General features: G+C 43.0%; 1 protein-coding gene and 1 long non-coding RNA gene across 3 annotated transcripts; one reads left to right on the top strand and one right to left on the bottom strand.

The window, feature by feature from the left end:
* Nucleotides 1-3,919: 3,919 nt before the first annotated feature.
* On the bottom strand, nucleotides 3,920-11,361 carry CTXN2 (cortexin 2). 2 transcript variants are annotated; one of them, XM_073303896.2, is made up of 5 exons: nucleotides 11,318-11,361; nucleotides 10,731-11,001; nucleotides 10,081-10,150; nucleotides 6,997-7,164; nucleotides 3,920-4,355 (listed from the first exon to the last, which is right to left on the bottom strand). In XM_073303896.2, exon 5 carries the CDS (start codon nucleotides 4,299-4,301, stop codon nucleotides 4,053-4,055), a length of 249 nt encoding a protein of 82 aa, XP_073159997.1. In that variant the 5' UTR covers nucleotides 4,302-4,355; nucleotides 6,997-7,164; nucleotides 10,081-10,150; nucleotides 10,731-11,001; nucleotides 11,318-11,361; the 3' UTR covers nucleotides 3,920-4,052. The 2 variants fall into 2 exon arrangements, with proteins under 2 accessions (XP_073159997.1, XP_073159996.1); XM_073303895.2 differs by lacking the exon at nucleotides 11,318-11,361 and adding an exon at nucleotides 11,090-11,258.
* LOC140894945 (uncharacterized) lies at nucleotides 8,094-10,817 on the top strand. Its single transcript, XR_012154003.1, has 3 exons — nucleotides 8,094-8,132; nucleotides 8,412-8,598; nucleotides 10,774-10,817. It is a non-coding gene; the product is annotated as an uncharacterized LOC140894945 (long non-coding RNA).
* Nucleotides 11,362-22,730: the final 11,369 nt, after the last annotated feature.

Genomic DNA, 22,730 nt, shown 5'->3' with positions numbered 1-22,730 from the left:
GCATGGGTTTTACGTCATTGGCTAATTCTTTCTTCTGTGCAAAATATCAAGTGACTTGCCCAACCCCTGTCTTTGACACATGCTCTAAAATGCTCCTAAGTGACTGATTTAGAAGGACATTCTAGCTTGTTAAATATCAACTATAAATGAACCTGTTAATTCTTAGAAGGAAGAAATAAAACTGTGCCTGCGTGTCATAGGAGAAAAATATGGTGGTTTGTTTTTCTTTAGAATTTATAAAATATAGCTACAGGCTTCTAGGCTGCTGTATCAGTTATTGTCCCACAATTATGGATCTGCTTATGTGCACTTGTGTGTCAGTATGTCCTTCCTGTTTATTTCCTTTAAGATCATTTCATTTTAGACTTGTTTTCTTTGATACTTTCGGGGTTGGGGAAGGACGTACAATAAAAGGTGGCTGAATTTACATTGAAATTTCTAAAACTCCACGACTGGAAATCCGATTTTAGCAGATTGTATTTGGAATTTGAACAGTGAGTCAAGCAAATAGTCCCATTAAAGTAAATGGAAAAGGCTCATGGAATAAGGTACTACTCATTGTAACTGTGGTTATTTATTTTTTCTATTATGGTAGTTCCTAGGGGGCCCACTCACAGTTTAAATGTGTTCAGCTTTAAGCACATAGGTGACACTGTCGGTTTGACAGGACTGCTCGTGTGCATAAAGTTAAATATCGGTGACGCCTTTGCAGGACTGGGGTCTATACAGACACAGAGTGAGAGAAAGGCAGTATTATGATCTCTGTTTTAAAGATGGGGAATAGAAGCACACAGAGAGTAAGTGACTTGTCCAGGGTCTCACTGGTAATGTGGCACAGCTGGGAATTGAATCCGGATCTCCTGAATCCCCATCCAGTGCCTTAGCCACAAGTCGTCCATCTCAACAGTACATGTAGCAGAATTGGGCCAAGTAGCTGTTGCATTTGAAATGAGCATGTTTATTTGTTCACAGACTACTCTGACTTTGCAAAGATGTGTTTGTGGGATCTGCCAGCTACATAATTATCAGTAAACTCCCCTCTTGGGATTGAAACTCATGCCTACTGGGCGTAGTCCTTGAGCCTCCAGACTAGGTAAACTTCAGCTTGTGTGAGTGATGTGCCTATCACCACATCTGAGACTTGGACAGTGGCACTATCCAGGGAGTTAATATAAATCTTCATGCTGAAGAAGGCATAGCCTAATGGTCTGAGTATAGGTTTGGGTGCCAGGTACTCTGGCGCTCTAAGCCTAGCTTTGGACAGGTCTTTGAAAAGAGTTTGGGAATTTTGTTTAAAAAAACAAAGTTTCTTGGGGTCACACTTTGCTGGCACTGTTTAAAATCATGGCCTGCTCAGCTCCTTGGTTCAGCTATAACACATTTTAGAATGCTGGTTAGCCCCGTCAACATCCCCAGCAACACTGTTAGAAACTGGTTTAGCTGGAAACATGTTTATGCATAATCCTGAATTAATTTAGATCCCCAGCATGGATGAGACCACTGACTCTCCTTATGACCTTGATGAGGTCATTTAACCTTCCTGGCTCCGTGCCTTGATTTCCCCATCAGTAAATTGGGGATAAGAATACATGAGAGGAGAATCAGGCTGTGTGTGAACTTTTTTGAGTCTCTCTCTGTTCAAAACCTTGCCCTGTATTTTTGAGGAAAGCCTTTTGAAAAGTTCCAGCCTTGTGCACTCCTTCTTGTAGACTTGAGTCTTTCCTTTTGATGGAGAAACAACTAATGTTGCTTTATAATCAAAATGGAATTTGGTATATGGCTACAAAATATTGTCAAGTCAAAGAACTAAGTACAGTTCATGGACCAGAGCAAAAATGAAACAGTATATTATTTCTTGTTACCAAGATGAAAAGGATAGTTATGAGCATGTGTACAGTGTGCTAAGGCTCTGCACTGGATAATTTTGTACGGTAGGTACTTGATTTATGTTTGAATTAAAACAAAAATAAATAGAGTATATTGGAGCTATGTGGCCTCAAAGGTTTCTCACACTGGAACCCAAGCCATTTAAATGTTACATGTTCCAGGACACAGCTTTTTACATTGTACACTTTGGATGGAGAAGACCACCAACAAGAGTCAGTACCACCAGTACTGTTCTCTTTCTTGCTATGAGCCTCAGGCATGATATTCATGGCTTTTCCCATATAATACAGTGTCTTCCCCTGTGAGTGGCATTTTCCTTAGCCAAGTTCCCTTCACTGCCACTTGTCTAGCAAATATGGCATGTGGCACAATATGGATTTTGCTGAATTACTGTAAAACAAACAATCACTACAACTCATCTTCTTGTCTCTGCATCTCTTAGCATGCATAGCTGTTTAGTGAGAGTGACAATGCCTAAACAAAAGTCTGATTCCAAGTTTCTCAAAAGTGGAATCAAATTACTGTCAAGTTCTGACACTCTCACACAGCAGCTATTTGCGCTAAGAGGTGACCTTGAGGTATTACTACTCAGCTTCTGTTTTTTCTCTCTTTCTTCTGTCTTACTAGAACCCTCTGCCACAAAATTCCTCAGAGTGACAATCCAAATAAAATCCAATGGTAGGGCCAGATCCTGGCCCCTGATTTGCCCCGTTGCACCACTCTGGTAGTGCAAAGAGACTGAAAAGCTGTCCTGCCCTGCCTGTTGAGGCTTTTCTAGCATGGGGGGAATCACTGGATGATGCACAACTGGCATAACCAGGTCTAGGTTCTATCCTCTTTTGATCCATTGGCATAGAGGGACTTGCAGATTGCCTCTGTACTCTGGCAATCCCCAGCTGGTATTATGGCTACTGGGGGCTATTACCATCCAACACAAGTTAGAGCAGCAAAGGCTGTTCCAACTTCTGAATCAGTCCCCAGAGAAGCACAAAGGTGCTGCGAAAATAGCTATACACCCCGTTAGGTCCTGCTCTAAGCACAGCTCAATTAGACTGGAGGACTGGGTCCTTGCTTTTTTCTCTTCCCCTCCCCTCATCTCTGTGAATCTCTCCGAATGACTTTGCTTTCTGCAAAGCCACTAACCAATTTTCAGCTGTATGAGGATGTGGGGATGGAATTAGAGGCTCTGGTTGGATTTTTGAGATGGGCACGTGTCTTGCAATGCTGAGTGTACCATATATCTTATGTATAGCAACCAAACCATCTTCAATGACATTTACCCCCCACTCCCACCCCAATAACTCTTGCTTGGTCATCTAAGAATTTGATTAGAGCAGGAGAAAGGAAGTTTTGTTTCGGCAAGTGTAAACAGTTTTCTCAGACTGGGAGCAAGAAAGAGCCCTACACATTGTTCTGAAAAGACTGTGGAAACACCGGATATAGTAGCAGCAGCAGCAGCATGCTCCTCTCACATGGATTTAGCCAATGTGACAGCACCTCCAGGTGTTTGAGGATGGGACTTTCATTAGTGACTGCAATAACCATTAGCTCCTACGGTGGTTTTTCTGTTCTCTTAGTAACTGAAAACAAGAGTTTCCACATGCAGACACATGAGTACCTGCAGGCATCTCCCCTTGTGCTGTGATCCTGTTGTGCTGTTTAGTCTTGCAAGCTAAACTCGTCCAGTACATTGGGCTGATTCAATTTTTGCATATGAGGTCTCCAAGGTCAGTTTCTGGACTTAAAGAAATCATGTTTGGATGAGTTGGGAGTTACTATTATGTTTACCCTCCAAAAATATTTCCCACCCATCCCTCTTTGTCACTGATGTGATGTTGTGGCATGAATTCTGCCTATGAAGAGACAGGTGACGGGTCTGATTCTCAAGAGATTTCTCTGCCACTTCTCCTCACTGAATGTTTAGTGAATCGTCTCCCTAAAGTCTTTCTTTGCTATTAGCTGTTTCTTACCCCAGCTTCACAAAAGGCAAATTCCCAAAATAAAAGCAGCATGAGATGCTTTTATAAGTCTACAACAAATATTTATTTAACAAAATGGATGCCACCATCATATCTTCAAAACATAGGTATATAGTACAAATGTATCAGTACTAGGTTTTCAAAATGAAATCAACATCAAAAGTAAGGCAGGATACTCTTGAGTTTTCATGCAAGAGCATATTCAAACGTTCCTTTATCAAGACCCTCGACTTCATCTTCCCAAGTGGAAGAAGGCATGCTACTATAGGGGTCCAGTAAGATTTTGAAGCATCTAATAATAAGTAGTCCCAAGAAAACACACAGAATCCCTACGAAGGCAAAGCCAGTTTTTTGCTCTAAAGTCAGTGAGAAGGTGGATACTTCGTTGACACTCATGCTGGCTGAAGCGTTGCTGCAGTAGCTACTGCTCATCATTGGGTGTCACATACTGGTGAGTCTTCAGAATTTTCACTCGTATTCCTTCTTTGCCTGTACACAAAAGTGGAGTCAGTTTGGTTATGGACAAATGTAACATAGTCCTTAGAGCATAAAAAAAATTTGAAAACAAAAACTCCATGGGCATTAATAGTGAAAGTACATTTTTGTACCCCCAAATCAGCCTGGCAACACTGTCATTAGAAATTGGTAGTCCCTGAACGAAAGCTAGTTGGAGTTGCTAATCCTGACAATGACAATGAAAAACTGATAATTTACTTGCTTGTCCCTCCCACCCAAAATAGAAAACTACTGGCCAGGGGCATGTGAAATTTTGCAAGGCAGCGCTAGATGGCATTTTATCAGACTGGGCAAAATCCTGGTCAGTGCTTGCAAGGCCTCCATGTGCAGAGCTAAATGGGAAATTTATGCTGGAGAGCTTGCACTATCAGTATCTGAGTCCTTAATCTGGTGAAACACCCATTGTCTTCAATGGGCATTTTACCTGAGTCAGACTAATGGATTGGGCCCATGTATTTTAGCCTAGAACTCTAATGGCAATAAACCAAACGTACAGAATGAAACTGTCATTTTTATATAATATTGTTTGGGCTCCATTTTCAGACAAATGCGTGCCTAAAAATGCTTGTAAAAATGACCAGCTGAATGTTTAACTTCTCAATAATCATGTGTATGTGTAAGTAGTGTTAAATGAAAGATAATGTGCTTGTGCAGTTGCGTACTTGCTTTTCTGAATTCCTGTCCTATGCGATTGTTACTCAGTAGAGCATAAACATGATTAGAGTCTGGCTGGGGCCACAGACTGTCGAAAGCTACATTCAGATTGGCAGGCTGAGCCATGTGCCAGCTCCCAAGGGTGCACAGTGTATATGTCCCCACCAAACTGAAATTAGAAATCCTTACACCCATTAGTGTATGCGGAAAGGTTAATGGGAGAAGCGAGAATCTTTTTCTTTCCCTCATTATGCTGTTCTCATCACCATTATTTTCCCTTTTAAAATGTTGCTGTTCCCCAAGACACTGATTTAGGAGCCTTAAAACAGCTTCCTCATTCAAAGCATCATTAATAAGCAGTACACAAAGGGTGCAATCCTGCATTCGTGGCACTTTAAAAACATCCACTAACTTCACTGGCAGTTTGGGCGGGAGAGTGCAAGAAATGTAGAAGGGCCCAAAATACACAGGGCCAAATTATGGTTTGCCCTTGCATGAGTGCACTAGCCTGGGAAGGGCGTGCAGGGAACCCTTCCTCCTTTCTAGTGCACTCACGCTGGAGGTAGCCCATGCTGGGATTTGTGCTCCCTTAGTGTTGGTGGGGGGGAGTGAGGCAGGGCTCGCTAGCCCATGTAGTGGCAGTAAAAGCTGCAAAGATGGTGTGGCCAGGTGGGCTAGGGAACATGGCCAGGGCCCCACCCATACACACCAGCTAATGCCTTGAGACTGGTGCTGACTGTGCACACATTCCACCATATTTAGAAGTGTACAAGTAACATTTGTGAACATGCTTTCTCCCGTGCTCTTGGGAGCAATACACCTGCCTTAGCCTTACATGGGAATTATGTTCCAGCCACTTCCACTCAGGTGTCACACCTGCCTCATCACCACTGCCACAACTCAGCAGACCTCAAGGTGTCATAGCATTATAGGTGATCTGCAAAGGGGAAAGAAATTGGACTCCCCCACCCCTTTTTATTAGCTTCTTTATAATGATAAAGAAGGCAAAAGAGGTTTTTCTTCTCTTCATAATTTTTGTCTGTTTGGTTTCCTGTTAGAAACTGATATCCTGCCTTCCCTGACGACTCTATGGACAACTAGAGAACTGGTAGGATAATAACATAGCAAGTACCACCGGGGGGGACAAATAATTTTTAGGCTGATGGTTTGTTTGTTTTTGTTGGCTGTTAACACCTATGTAACTAAAACACTTGGGGAAAACATTCCTTTTGTTCAACACCCTTTCTCCAAGGAAGCTCCCATTATAAATTTCCAAGTCATCCCAGAAAAAACAAACAGTAACCAGTAAAAGATCCTTGTTTGGATCTTCTCTTTCCCTACTGATAACCTCCATATTTCTTTATATAGATCATAAAGAACCAAAATTAAAAAACAGGGAAGGAGAAAAGAAAAGGACAGAAAGCAAACCTATTTTTTTCTTTTGCAGCTTCCATTTAATTTAGTCCATAATAAGGAGTAAGGATAAAATAGAAGGAAGGATACGGTTAAAAACTGGGGGCCAGATCTTTAGCTGATGTGAGTCAGTGTAGAGCTATTGACTTCACTAGAGCTACACTGATTTATACCCATTGGATTTGGCCCTACAACCTGCACCTGTTTTAAGGTTTGGAAAATGTTGGTTTAAGCACCTCACCACCACCATCTCTTTCCTCTCCCTGACTCCCAGTCCAAACCTCTGCATTGTTCATTAGCAAAATTAATTCCTCATACTTAGAGGCTTGTCCATCAGAGCCATGAGATCTTTACTCCTGTTGAGTAATGTCTTGTTCTGTGAGTTGTGCCGTTGAACCAAATGGTACAATTTACGGCGTATGGTGCTACTCGGTGAGAGACCAGGTGCCACTATATGGCCCGTAGTAATCAAAATTAACGTCAACAGCAATTGAATAACAATAATTGATATCTATATGAAGAAAACAAATGTAATAGATGAAACCACCTGATTCACACGTTTTCATGTAAGGCACGTTTCCAGTTTTTCCAGAAAGTTTAACAGCTGCAGAGATTGGAGAGTAAAATCACAGAATTCTCAGATTGTTGCCCAAATCCGTTATATGTAACAGGATCCAGCCAAGAATAAAGTTCTCCTTGCAGGAGTCCAAGGACTCTGAGAAATTAAAAAAATGAAAGGCTTATACTGGGAAATGATTTGTACACTAAAGCAAGAAGACACAGTGCCAGAAAAGAAAGTACACCCATAAAAGATACAGAAGTCTCTGAGACAAACTATAGCCCTGGCTCTGCAATTGGTTCTGCAGGAGGGGGACACTTGTGCCTATGTGAAGTCCACAGAAATCAGAGGGGCTCTGCCCCCAACTCCCAGAGGAACATAAACTCCCAATCTTGCAGTCTTACTTTGGCAAAAATCCTCTCCCATTGGAGTCCATGGGAGTTTTGCCTGAGAAACAAGTGCAGAAGCAGGTTCCAAGATAAGATACAGTTTACAAGCCAAACCAAACCTGCAAGTAACACCATTTATTTTAATGAGCTAGGATGATCACATAATTCAGGAATGAAGAAGAGACACATAAAACCCTGTATTAAATCACCAACAGGAGTATTATGCACTGGACCCTATGGCTTAATTAATAGGATTAGACCAATATTTGGGCTGATTTCTCACACAGACTAGGAAACAAGCATTGCTATTGGTCCTTGCATGCTTGCTCTACTAAACGTTTGCTATTAGCCCACACTGATATTATTTTATTTATTTATTATTCAGTTCATCATACTGGCAATTATGGGTCAAATCTTCAGCATGCAAAGCCTGAGTAAATTGACAGGGAGTACAAGGAAATGCATACAGGGCTGAGGAACAGAATTCTTGGCCCCAACCTGCAGTAGTGGGGTGGAACAACTCTGTGGGTGCCATTGGCTATATGGAGTAATAGTGTATATTTCTTGTGCAGGGGCCTTGGGCCTGTCAATCCATATTGTGTGTCTCTGTTGAGTCCTCAGCTCTCCTTCTCCCCATCCTGAGCAGCAGAGATGTAGTATTTCCACTGCATTTCAGGCCTTGCATGCTCACAGATTGGAGTGGAGAATTTGGTACTACATGTGTACCATATAAAAGTAAGATTTTACTTGTTTGGGGGAATGGGATATGTTTACATTATAAATCTGTTTACAGATTGGTGACTGAAGGCTGCAGCCAGCAGTTATGCATACATAATGTCATCTGCGCTAGAGTAAAATCATGAGGAAAAAAGACCATGAATGTTAGAGGGTCCTAATCCAACAAAGTATGTAGATAACCACTAGGTCAGAGATCAGAGGCATGCATTATAGGAACTAGAACTTGTAGGGTTCATTTGTCAGGAGTTTTCACCAAACCAATCCCTATTGGTCCAGGTTCTACAGTTTGCTTCCATGTAGTTTCACTCAACTGCGCCTCAAAATCCCTCTGGATTGGGAGAAGCAAGGATCCCTGAATAGCCTGTTGTTGTGGAAAAGGCCATCTGGTGCCCCTGCAAGACCAGAAAGGGGGCCACCAGGAAGCAGGAGTGGAACAAATGCTTCACCCCCATGGATGACAATGGTAAGCAGAGGGTCGGGAGCAACTGGACATTGCTGGATGAATGGTGCTAAGGAGGTCAAAAGATGGTAGTGAGTACAGTATAGAAGCCTAGATAAATAGGTAGATAAGTTGGAGTGCCTAAGATTATTGTAAGAGCATCAACCCATATCCACCAAATGTTTGTGGACCTGGGCTGATGTTTAAAGTTCCGTTAGAATCCAACCCTGATTATGGGTGGTTTGAGGGTTTCGATATGAACTTTTTGTGCAACCCTAGTTACCCACCCTCACATTTCCAAACTTTGGAAAAAGAAAGTGTCAACAGTAATTCCACATGTTCTTGGGAAAGGGTCTAAGAAGTCTGACCACAGCCTCCAAAGGTTGCTGATTATAAGACTTCCTTAAGAGTCTTCCTCACATGTTGGATATTAGCCTTACCCTCAAAAACAAACAGGTTTTGTTGTAAAGATCATTGTGTAAGGGCCCAATCTTGTGAGGTGCTGAGTACACTTAAGTCCCACTGAAGTCACCAAGAGTTGAGAGGACTCAGATCCTTGCATGATCAAGCCTGGGTTGACTGAGAATTCACGTTACGTATTAAAAGCCAGGTTAAAAAAACTAATTGTGCTTAATGAGTTTCAGGTGGCTCCTGTAATCACATAATAGTAATAAAAAGTCATTCCATGGTACGCAGATAGTTATCATTCAGGAAGTACTGGAGGTTGCATGGCTGAAGCAGTGGTGCAGTGACCCTGTCATTCTGATGATGCTTCAAATGGCCTGGATTCCAGATTAATGCTTCTAAGAATTTTAAAAGGTATTTAGGTGCCTAAAGATGCTGACAGGCACATACTGGGATTTTCAAAAGCACTTAGGTGCCTGGATGCATCTTTATATATCTAAATTATCTTTAAAAAGCTGTCTCTGGAGGAGTGGCCCTTCAGGGTGGTACAACTGCTGTAGCAGGAATTTGAAGGAGGTAATGAAGGGAGAGGATTAGTGATGGGTACGCCTCAAAAAGTTCTCTCCAGTTTCCATGAATTTGGAAGTTTATCCAAACCATCTGGACCATCTGAGATGACAACATTGGTCTGGAAATGTCACGAGAACATCTCTGTGACTGCAGAGCCAGCCTCACTTCAGTTAATACACATACTGCATCCCTAAATCATTGCAGGAAAGTCAGCCTCTTCTTCCCACCCTATACATCCAGCAGGTCATGATCCCAAACCTGGCATTCAAGAGAATGTTATGCAGGGAGCCCAGTGCCATGCTGCCCAGCACTGTTTTGTATCAGAAGGGTGTAATTAGCCATTCTGAGAGTGTAGTAGGGCCAGGTGTGGCCTACAGTATGTAATCACAGGACATACTGCATCTTTTTGGAGCAGCAGTAAATTCCATTCCACTGTGCATTCCCCTGCAAATCTGAGCCAGCAAGGGATTGCCACCCCCTTTATATACAATATAAAAAGACAGGATTTTACTCCTAGTAAATGCACAATACCTAGAGTATCCATTTGGTGGTAGATCCTGTGCTCCGTAATGCACTTTTTATTCTTATGAGCTAGGGATGTCTGGATAAGTGAGACACAGAATAGAAAAACAAAAGGTTCAGTGTCATCATCCTTCTTCGACTTGTGAACATAAAGTAATGCAGTACACTGGCCATGAGCATGTACTATATTTGTACCATAAGATATGAAGTATCTGCAAGGCAACTGTTGATATACAGTTATCTATAGCTTTCACTTCTCTTTGGCATCCTTTTGCACCAGGACACTTCTGTATTTACAAAAACATAGAATTCAGTCTATAATCATTTACAGCCAATTTCAAGAAGCAGTATTGTAAAAAACATTTAATTTCTGCTACAAACTGCCTGTTTTGTCTTACCCTAAGAGAAGCTTTCTCTGAGAATATCCCTTACCTGGCCATAATACAGTCATTAAATGCATTATTAAAAGCAGATCTACAGCAAAGCTAGGAAATCATAACAAAAGAGCATAGCAAGCTCAAGATATCCTGCAAAATTTAAACAGACAAAACCAGGGCAATTCTCCAGCCAAGATGTGCACAGCCCCCCCCCCCCGCCCTTCTTGTTTTGTAACTAGATAGAGAAGCATCCTTATCGAATGAAAACTTAGTAATACAAACCCCATTCTTCCTTGTCCCCTCTCCCCATGCTGATGAACTGCAGAAGTTGCAGTAGGTTCTCAAGCTGTTGAAAGCTCAGGATTGAGCCTATGTCTGCTGGGATCCTCCCTTGTGGCCACAAACCCAGTGAGGCTCCCCACGCGACACATCCCTACAACCCCCACCAGAGGCTCCAGGGGTCATCCGTGGCCGTTTCTTCAGACAGATGGACGCATCGCTTGGGGACTCCTCTCCAAACACTTGGGTCAAGATGCGGTTGGAAATTCTCGAACTGGATTAAAGAAAGAAAGTAAGAAAGACCCTTTAGGATGATTCAGCCCCGCTTCCCTCCAACCCCCGCCCCCCTTCTACCGATTCACCTGAAGAAGTATGGAAACTTCCTGCAAAATACTACGTGAGAGGCATCAGCAAATCTTTGCTGCACTCCCATCCAGATGCTGCAGCAGCCGCAAGAGCGGCTGCCCAGCGATTTCTCTCTTGGATCACCGGAGCCTGCAGGCTACCTTCCCTCCTGAAACATAAGGTTCTGGGACATGGCACCTGGAGGCACAGCAGCACCTCCGTTGACGTGTCAGAGGGGTCCTTACCATGCAAGCAACAATGTCACACAGACTGCAAGGCTGGCTTTTCCCACAGGCTGGCTTTCAAGCAGAACAAGTAAAAGCAGGGAGGCGGGATTTGAAATTGACTAAGGTGTTCTGTGACTATCTGCATTCAGTTGCACATTTCCAGAACAATGCAGGGGCTCTAGCCTTTCATTCTGTGGGGGATATCTGAATTATTTATGTCGGTTAATTTAGCCCTCGGGTGCTGTTTGGTTAAATAGGCAGCGCGGGTATATAATCAGTGCACTGCTAAAATCCTAGCCGCATCAGCCCTGGATCCCCCGAGGGAGCGGCATAGCCCGATGGGAGCACATTGTCACGGCTTTCGACCTCACGCTTTCTACCATCTAGTGATTAATGAGACCGGAAGAGCCATGTTAAATACTCCGGGCCCAAATCCTGCTCTCCTACAAGCAACTGGTGTGTGTAAACGATGAAGGTGTAGCCCATAACATTCAACTGGTTTCTGTGAGGTACTGGGGTGAGCTGAAGGATGGTCTCTTCTTATTTTGTGTCTGCCTCTGGCATTGCTAGCACCCCTTCTCCCAGCAGCTTAATAATCCATCATTATTAATAATAATCATGTCCAGGGGCTGTCATTAGTGCTGAAGCTTCTTTGCCGAGTTTGTGCCTAAGTTACATATGTCTTGTAGATCTCCGTTTGTAAAGATAAGTTTAAAAAATTAGGATTCCACTTGCCATATTAGAAGGTGGTATTAACGTGTATGTGGCTACCGGATGGAGAATTGTTTTAAGTTGTCTTAAATTTAATAAATTAAGTTTTAATATATTAAATTTAAAAAACCCACTCAGGCACATTTTAACTGATCATTCCATTTCTGTGCATTCCAGTACTTAAGCACCCCATTGGAAATTCATACTGATCTCAGTGGCACAGGACTGGTATCCAAGTAAGTATCAAGGATGACAAGGTTTGCGGTTACACTGGCTAGCTGTATACCTTACATATGTACTGAAACACAAGGTTAAAGGCTAAAGACAGGGGAAGTCCTGTTATAAATGCATATCTCAAAAGGTTTTTTTATTGCTTTAATTAAAATAGAGTTTTAACTATTGTTAAATAAATATGATAAATATTTGTGAATAAATAAATATTTTTTCTGAGGAAATGGGGGGAGGATTTTTTCCTGCTGTGTGTTGCTATATTTATATATGAATCTCTTTTTTTCCCCAGTGTTTGTACAGCACCTAGCACAATGGGGTCCTAAGACTTTGGGCACTCTTATAATAGAAATGTTTACTATTACTACTAAAAATCTGTGTGATTATTATCCTGTATTGGCCCTTCATGATCACAGAATAAACAATGTGTATTACTGAAAATGTTACATATATAAAATTAATTTTTAAAGGGATTATTATATGTAAAGACACTTGGTCCCTTTAAAAACAGATCCTTTCAAAGGATATGATGGGCCACATTCTGCCTCCAAAATATACTTGTAAATATACTTCTATGTGTGGTTCTCCCCTGCTGCCTCCGCAGTACCACCACCCTTTTTCTGGGACTCTGCAAAAGGCTCTCCATGAGTTAAGATTTGCATAGAGGAGAAATGGGAAGTGGACAGGTTTAGGCTAGACATTGGGAGAGTCCTCATTATCTCCTTACCAGTTCATCATCATTTACTAGGGAGAGGTAAAACAGCTCCAGGCTCTTCTGCTAAGCTCTGTTACCTCTTCTGTTGAACCTCTTGACACAGCGGAATCTTCCTTTAAAGGGGTCTTCAGATAGCTGGGGCCAGAGAAGGGGCTGATGGTACAGCTGCGAATCAGAGGAGGGGCAGGCCTGAGCCATTGTGGAGGTAGCCAGCCTGTATGTGGATAGCTCTTGCCTTCTGCAGATTCTTCAAGATCCATAGTGTTATAGGTTTCAGAGTAACAGCCGTGTTAGTCTGTATTCGCAAAAAGAAAAGGAGTACTTGCGGCACCCTAGAGACTAACCAATTTATTTGAGCATAAGCTTTCGTGAGCTACAGCTCACTTCATCGGATGCATACTGTGGAAAGTATAGAAGATCTTTTTATACACACAAAGCATGAAAAAATACCTCCCCCCCACCCCACTCTTCTGCTGGTAATAGCTTATCTAAAGTGACCACTCTCCTTACAATGTGTATGATAATCAAGGTGGGCCATTTCCAGCACAAATCCAGGGTTTAACAAGAACGTCGGGGGGTGGGGGGTGGGAAAAAACTATGGGAAATAAGTTACCTTGCATAATGACTTAGCCACTCCCAGTCTCTATTCAAGCCTAAGTTAATTGTATCCAATTTGCAAATGAATTCCAATTCAACAGTTTCTCGTCGGAGTCTGGATTTGAAGTTTTTTTGTTGTAATATTGCAACTTTCATGTCTGTAATCGCGTGACCAGAGAGATTGAAGTGTTCTCCGACTGGTTTATGAATGTTATAATTCTTGACGTCTGATTTGTGTCCATTTATTCTTTTATGTAGAGACTGTCCAGTTTGACCAATGTACATGGCAGAGGGGCATTGCCGGCATATGATGGCATATATCACATTGGTGGATGTGCAGGTGAACAAGCCCCTGATAGTGTGGCTGATGTTATTAGGCCCTGTGATGGTGTCCCCTGAATAGATATGTGGGCACAGTTGGCAACGGGCTTTGTTGCAAGGATAGGTTCCTGGGTTAGTGGTTCTGTTGTGTGGTATGTGATTGCTGCCGAGTATTTGCTTCAGGTTGGGGGGCTGTCTGTAGGCAAGGACTGGCCTGTCTCCCAAGATTTGTGAGAGTGTTGGGTCATCCTTCAGGATAGGTTGTAGATCCTTAATAATGCGTTGGAGGGGTTTTAGTTGGGGGCTGAAGGTGACGGCTAGTGGCGTTCTGTTATTTTCTTTGTTAGGCCTGTCCTGTAGTAGGTGACTTCTGGGAACTCTTCTGGCTTGTAGGTGTTTGTCTCTGTCTGAGGGGTTGGAGCAAATGCGGTTGTATCGCAGAGCTTGGCTGTAGACGATGGATCGTGTGGTGTGGTCAGGGTGAAAGCTGGAGGCATGTAGGTAGGAGTAGCGGTCAGTAGGTTTCCGGTATAGGGTGGTGTTTATGTGACCATCGTTTATTAGCACTGTAGTGTCCAGGAAGTGGATCTCTTGTGTGGACTGGACCAGGCTGAGGTTGATGGTGGGAAACACCTACAAGAGCTCTATCAAGCATTCTTACAACTACAATACCCACCTGCAGAAGTGAAGAAACAGATTGATAGAGCCAGAAGAAGTGCTGTTCATTCACCCCTACCTCCTCTTGGAATGATTTGGGGAAATCCTCATGCTGTTTTCCTCCCCTCAGGTACCCTACTGTAAGAATGGATGCTGAGGCCAATCATTTAAAAATTGGAACTATTCTCTTCACATTTATACTATTACAGGCTTGAATAGCCTGATCTCCTGTAACTGGTTCTTGAAACTGGCACTTGCAGTTGTATTTAAACATTTCCCCTCACTGCATTTTTATCTGTTTGACTTCCATTTTTCATGGAAACCAAACTAGAGAAACAGCTGGTAGCCAGCAGCTGAGAATGAGAGAGCTGCTGGTTGTCAGTAATAGTGCTGTTTTTTAAAATTCCCTGTGTAGTCCAAGGTGTTGTACTTTAGAATAGAAAAACAATGAAAAATGAAAATAAATGAAGCCACCACTTCCCCCCTTGAGTTGGAGTAGTGAATTCTTGGATGGCAAACTGGTTAACTGTGTTTGGTATGCTAGATACCTGAACAGATGGAACCTTCATCACCCGCTTATTTTCCATTTTCCATCAGGCTGAATTTCTACTGAATTCAGCAATACAACTCCCACTGGCTTCATTTAGAGTTTGAACTGATTTGACCCTAGATTGCTTTCCTAAAGAGGATTAAGGGTACATTGGAAATGGATCCCTTGAATAGGAATTGAAATTTTATAGTCATCTAGTAATTTAGTATTTTGATCTTTGCAGATTTCATCAGGCAAAATTAAGGTTGGTTGGGTGCTGCAAAGCAAGTGGGGTGGGAGTGAGTGGCAGTGGGAAGCTAGCTATATCTTGTCATATATATAAATCCATGGTATGCCCACATCTTGAATACTGCTTGCCGATGTGGTTGCCCCATCTCAAAAAAGATATATTGGACTTGGAAAAGGTTCAGAAAAGGGCAACAGAAATGATTGGGGTATGTGTGATGCTCTGTACCTTGGCAGAACACCTTGCACCCCCATGTTCATCCTTATAATACGATTGTGTGATATCCAATGCAATGTTTGTCATGTCGGGTGTCTTCGGAAGGCTCATGATGCACTGAGCATTGTTGTTATAGTAATGTTATAGGTTGTAATTTCATGTATATAGTTATGAGTCTGAAAATGTGTCCTCATGGCTTAAAACAAGTCCAGGCAAAAACTCTTCAGGAGCAGAGGCCCAGGCAAAACTCTCCAAGAGCAGAGGGGCAGTTCACACCTCATCAGGACATGTATGGGACAAACCCAGCTCAGCCTCACAGGAACAAAAGACACTGGCCTAGACATCAACAAAGGATCTGTTGGACTCTCCCCTTCCCTTGGTCAGTTTGGGACTACAGTGAGGTAATAAGAAAAGGAGTACTTGTGGCACCTTAGAGACTAACCAATTTATTAGAGCATAAGCTTTCGTGAGCTACAGCTCACTTCATCAGATGCATATCGTGGAAACTGCAGCAGACTTTATATATACACAGAGAATATGAACCAATACCTCCTCCCACCCCACTGTCCTGCTGGTAATAGCTTATCTAAAGTGAACATCAGGTGGGCCATTTCCAGCACAAATCCAGGTTTTCTCACCCTCCACCCTCCCACACAAATTCACTCTCCTGAAGGGTTAATGTCTAGCTATTCCACCTGGAAGCAGGCGGGGCACACCCTGACTGTTTCCTAGGAGCAATGCACACATTGCTCTATCCAAGGACAAGGGCTAGATATGAACCCTGAGAACTTGATTGTTTGGACAGCAACTGTGGGAGGTTTCTTTAGCCTGGGCTCAAGGCCTGAGAACCAGGATTGTAGTAGATAGAGGATGGTAACTAAGCATATGAATCAACGTCATACATTCCTTTGTGTAGCAGTGTGTAATGCTTAGGGGGAGAAATATAATAAAAGGAGAAGGTGGAAGGCAGGGGGGGCAGAACAGCCCATCTCCGCTGACCAGCCTGTTTGCTTGCATAAAGCTGTGTTCTGTCTCATCACTGAACCGCAACACTCTCCTGCTGGTGATAGCCCATCCAAAGTGACAACTCTTTACACAACGTGCATGACAATCAAGTTGGGCTATTTCCTGCACAAATCCAGGTTTTCTCACATCCCCCTGTGTATGGGGGTGGGGGGGGGATGTGAGAAAACCTGGATTTGTGCAGGAAATAGCCCAACTTGATTGTCATGCAGGTTGTGTAAAGAGTTGTCACTTTGGATGGGCTATCACCAGCAGGAGAGTGAATTTGTGTGGGGGGGTGGAGGGTGAGAAAACCTGGATTTGCGCTGGAACTGGCCCACCTGATGATCACTTTAGATAAGCTATTACCAGCAGGACAGTGGGGTGGGAGGAGGTATTGGTTCATATTCTCTGTGTATATATAAAGTCTGCTGCAGTTTCCACGATATGCATCTGATGAAGTGAGCTGTAGCTCACGAAAGCTTATGCTCTAATAAATTGGTTAGTCTCTAAGGTGCCACAAGTACTCCTTTTCTTTTTGCGAATACAGACTAACACGGCTGTTACTCTGAAAAGTGAGGTAATACTCACCTGACTCTGAAGGGAGGGGAGGGGGAAAGCCAAGAGGGAAGAAAGGACATGATAAAAGGGAGAGATGTTTGCCATGCTCTCTCTCTCTTCCACTTCTATCTACAGACACCACCACCAAGTGACTGAAGCGCTGATTAAAGGGGAGAGTATGGAACGTCTGCCCTATGAGGAGAGATTAAGAAGACTGGGACTTTTCAGCTTGGAAAAGAGACAACTAAGGGGGGATATGATAGAGGTCTATAAAATCATGACTGGTGTGGAGAAAGTAAATAAGGAAGTGTTATTTACTCCTTCTCATAACACAAGAACTAGGGGCCACCAAATTAAATTAATAGGCAGCAGGTTTAAAACAAACAAAAGGAAGTATTTTTTCACAGAATGCACAGTCAACCTGTGGAACTCCTTGCCAGGGGATCTTGTGAAGGCCAAGACTATAACAGGGTTCAAAAAAGAATTAGATAAATTAATGGAGGATAGGTCCATCAATGGCTATTAGCCAGGGTGGGCAGGGATGGTATCCCTAGCCTCTGTTTGCCAGAAGCTGGGAATGGGCGACAGGGAATGGATCACTTGATGATTACCTGTTCTGTTAATTCCCTCTGGGGCACCTGGCATTGGCCTCTGCCGGAAAACAGGATACTGGGCTAGATGGACCTTTAGTCTGACCCAGTATGGCCATTCTTATGTTATGTTTTTATGTCACTGTTTATTTTCAGACTTTTTAATGTTTAGTTGTAGAACTGTAAAGAAAATGTAACTTCTTTTGAAAGGTAACCAGGCTCCATTACTACACACATGCAAACTTAATATTTTTAACAGCTTTTTAAAAATCCCATTTTTTAACGATTGCCAGAAACTTAAATTGAGTTGGTGCATAAGGTCAATGGAGGGAGCCCTGTTCTGAAAGATCTGACATTGATCAATCAGGGTTCCTGTCCTACAGCTTTCAGCAAGTCTATAGGAGGGTTGAGTAGGGTGATGCATGATGGGTAGTGGACAACGGAAAGGAATGAACATGCTGATGGAGAAAGGCTTTTATCCACATAGCAAACCTGAAATGCTAAATTATTTATATCTGGAAATTGTTAATGTTTAAAGTTTTAACAATGAAATACCACTCCATCTCACCCTGTTCCTCTCTATGCCTCCACCAGCCCCCTTCACTCCTCCTCCATGCCCCTTCAGGACACTGTACTCCAAGATCTCACATGATCCATTTCTGAGTAAGAAATATAAGGCAGCAAAGTTTTAGACATAGGAAAACTAATCTGGAAGTAGAAATAAAGAAAAGATTTCCTAGACTTTAAGACCCCTATCCAGCAAAGGTCTTAGACACGTATGTAATTATACACAGGAGTAGTCAAACTGATCTCTGGGACTCTTCATGTTCTAAAAGTAATGCACACGCTTAAGTGTTTTCCTGGATTGGGGCCTAAGTGCATAAATAATCTTTAAAACGCCAAACAGGGAGACCTTCTCCACCAAACAACCACTCACATTCCACCCAAAAAAAGCCTGAGGCCTGGTCTATGTTAAGAATTTGCTTTGGAATAGCCACATCTCTTGGGGTGTGAAAAATCCACTCCTCTGAGAGACATAGCTATACTGTCCTAACCCCTGTCATAGACAGCACTAGGTCGATGGAAGAATTCTTCTGTCAACCTAGCTACTGCCTCTTGGGGAGGTGGATTACCTATACCAACAGGAGAACCTCTTCCATCTGCATAGGTAGTATCTACACTGAAGCACTACAGTGGTGCAGCGTTTTTCAGCATAGAGACACCCTGAGTAAAAGTTTAGTAAACCCAGGCTCTGTTGGACTGATCAGAGACCATCCACTGAGAAAGCCCTGCCTCCTAGCCCAGGCCCTAACTCAGTGCTTGCCAAATTTTTTACCTCACATCCCCCCTTACCGCTGTCCAACCCTCCCCCCCTCCCCAAAGCCGTGGTTGGAAGGTGGGGCCGGGAGCAGGGCCACGGTTGGGGCCATGGCTGGGGGCAGAGCCACAGGTGGGGACAGAACCAGATACAAGAGTAGAGTCACAACTGGGACCTGGGGGTGGGGCTGGAGCAGAGGTAGGGGCAGCAGAGTGGGGCTGGGTGACACTCCCTCCCCAACCCCTGTGGGGGCTGGCCTGGGTCCTGCCGCACACCTCTGAACATTCCTCTGCACCCCCTATGGGGGTGCGCCCCACAGTTTGGGGACCACTGCCCTAACTGATATACTTGGGAACTGTCAATTTAAGCTGTCGCTGCTGTGTTAAAACACGAAGAGAGAGTCCATATCCAGTTTGGTAGGGTTGAAACCATTAAAGCTTAATGGATCAAAACCTAGACCTTGACTTATACCTGGGAATGAACTAAAAGGCAGAGCAGACCCTGGGACATATAGTCATGTACAAGAACCAGCACTATTGTTTGAAAACTCAGAAGGAGGCTAGAGAGAGAAAAACAATGAATCCTGATGAAGTCTTTTATTCTTTAAAACAAAAAGACAAAAGACAAACTGAAAAAATGCTAAAATGGCAAGGAGGACAGCTGGAAGCAATCAGCAGCAGATATAAAGCTATAAAGCTCAGTGATATCAGTAGGTTTCAGTTCTGTATTTGTTATACTGCTGCTGTGTTGCTTGTGAGAGATTTCTGCTAACAAACAACCCTCTGCAGTTTGTCCCTTCCAAGTGTTTGGCATTTTGGCTCTCACAAATATAAAGATCCCAATTTTTGCAGGTTTGGGGGAGAAACCTTTGTTTAATAGGAAGCAGTGGGGTTGGAGGAGGATCATATTTTGTCTTACCTCAGACTCACATAAGTTGTGTATACCAAAGTTTGTAGTGTAGAAATGGCATTATTCCTATACAGGAAGAGGAATTAGCTATACTGGTGCATCTGCCTTATGGGTTGTACTGGTATAACTATATCAGTAAAAAAATCACACCTCTAACAAAAATAGTTATTCCAGTGCAAAATCTGTATATAGACCAGGCCAAAGACACACACTGCCATAAATGATGGCATGGTGGGAGCAAGACAGTAGAGCCAGTAAAGCTCTCTCAATACGTGTACACAGGTCTAAAGTTTAGACTCTAAACCTCCGTGTAGGAAGTACGCAAGAATCTTAGCTGTTACTAGAGCATATGGGCCATGAAGTGGCAGAGGAGTCATCCCTTAGCCACTTTGCACCAATGCACTGTGTTTGGGGTATAAGACTCCCTTTTCCTCAACATTTTTAGATCCCTTGTGCAAAACCCATTATGCAGAGGTTTCTGTACTTGGTCCAATAATATAAAGGTATGAATTACTCCCTTTCATCTCAGTGGCATGATAGCTCTAAAACATATTGACAACAATTTACGGACAATGTTAACTAGTTCATTACTGATCATTATAGCAGAAACATCCATCTATTATGCAGCTGTAGGTAAAGCTTGAATAGAATGTTATCATTCCTTCCATTTAACCCCTGAGCAGGATGGACTTAGCTGTACCTGCCTAATCCTAGGCTTTTGATGTGCCTAGTGTATACTTAAAATTTAGGTCAATTTAGCTACTGCGCTCAGGGGCATAAAAATCCACAACCTGAATACCATAGTTATGCTGACCTAACCCCTGGGGTAGAAGCAGCTAGACTGATGGCAGAATGCTTCTGTTGAGCTAGCTACCATTACTCAAGGAGGTCGTGTTCCCACAGCAATGGAAAAACTCCTTCTGTCGCTGTAGCCTGTCTACACCATGGGGTTATGCTGGCATAGCTACAGCTCCATAGCTACGCTGCTGTAGTCCCTATAGTGTAGACCCAGGGGTTCTCAAACTGGGGGTTGGGACCTCTCAGGGGGTCGCGAGGCTATTACATGGGGGGTTGCAAGCTGTCAGCCTCCACCCCAAACCCCACTTTGCCTCCAGCATTTATAATAGTGTTAAATATATTTAAAAGTGTTTTTCATTTATAAGGGGGGGGGTTGCACTCAGAGGCTTGGTACGTGAAAGGGGTTACCAGTACAAAAGTCTGAGAACCACTGGTGTAGACATAGCCTGAGTCTAGCCTTTTAGGAGATTCCTTAAAATCTCAGGATTTCCTCCAAAATCTCTGGAGTATTCTCAAGGCTGGTGGTGTCATAACATGAAAATATAGGGCAAAAGAGAGTCCCACAAAGAAGATAGATCCTGAGCTCTAGAATAGTCTAGATTCACCATATGGCATATAATATTCTTCCTCATTTAAAAGATGCTGAGATACCAGACTGGTGGCTGCTTTATAAATTTCTAAGTTAAATCCAAAATAATTTAACGTTAATATTTTTTCAAATGATACGGAGAAAATTGGATGAAATGGATGGGCAGAGGGAGTCAACCTATGCTGAAAGGAATATCTCAGGCTTTTTTGTTTCCATTTGCAGGCTGTGAGACAGGATCAGGTCCTTTGGTTATAGATCTTTGGGGTATTGACCGTATCTTCTTATATATCTGTAAAGTGCTGTGCAGACTTTTATCATCATTTGGATTTAATGATAAAATTAATGCCCATGCAGAAGCTCTGAATATCCTAACAATAATTAAACTTACAATAACAATAAGAACCACCCAGCAGTGTTAAATACTAATAAACAAATACATTAGCGGCAGCATTGAATAATCAAATAATAATGCTTCATGGTACTGCATTAATATTGAGATACTGGGGATGGAAAGCGACTCAGACATCTCAAAATTGCAGATCAAGATAAATAACACCATGTCACAACATTGGCAGGGGCAGCGGGATACGAGAGAGGATACACAGAAATGTCTTGAAGCTGTGGAGTGAGATAAACAGCACTGTGTAGCAAGTGATAATGCAAACCATAGAAAAATATAGAGAAGAGCCTGAAGAAAAATACACTTTCTGTTTTTTATGAGTTTTCTGTTTTCTGGGTGGCAGGGTCACAACCGGACATGCTGAAATTCATTCCTGCACTGAGGCCACTGTAAGCCCTTCTGGGGAATACACCTGAAATGAGGGGGCACAACAACAACACAGTATAGCTGGTTCTTTGCTATCCTCATCAGCAGTCTTCACCTCAAGAAGTGTGCCAGGAGAGTGGCCAGGGTGTTCCTATGCCAGGGCTATTCCTAACTGTTAGAATTGCTCATAGGGAAATAGTTGCTGCTGGGGCAAAAACTAGGGCAGCCCTTAAGTTATTTTTGAAAAACTAGGGCAGCCCTTGGGTTATTTTTGAGGGAGAGATCTTTGGGACTGAGAGGGTGGCTGTTGAACAGTTAACGCTGCATGTAGACATTTTTGTTGTAATCCTAGGTGTGTTCATGGAACAATTAGTGGTGAACATGGATTATGTTGGGGGTGAGTGGTGGGGTGGGGAGTGATTGAAAATGTAGCAATGGGAGTTTTGGGGGTATGCTGGGAGGGGGTTATTGAATATTCAGAGGTGGGAGTGTTTATTTGGGGGGGTAAGTGAGGCTGGGGGTGTTGCTGAGCATGGGGAAGGGGTCTCAGGGCAGTAGAATTGGCAGGCTCTCTAAGGAGGGTGGCTGCACAGAGAGAGCTGGGTAATATCTGTGGCGGGGGGGGGTTACACTTCGAGCTGGAAGTGGCTAATTAAGGGGAGCCCTTCGCCCGTAAG

The sequence above is a fragment of the Lepidochelys kempii genome, chromosome 10, assembly GCF_965140285.1.
Source record: "Lepidochelys kempii isolate rLepKem1 chromosome 10, rLepKem1.hap1, whole genome shotgun sequence".
Taxonomy (NCBI): domain Eukaryota; kingdom Metazoa; phylum Chordata; order Testudines; family Cheloniidae; genus Lepidochelys; species Lepidochelys kempii.
The sequence above is the reverse complement of the archived record's forward strand: the minus strand, read 5'-3'. Positions and strand labels throughout refer to the sequence as shown.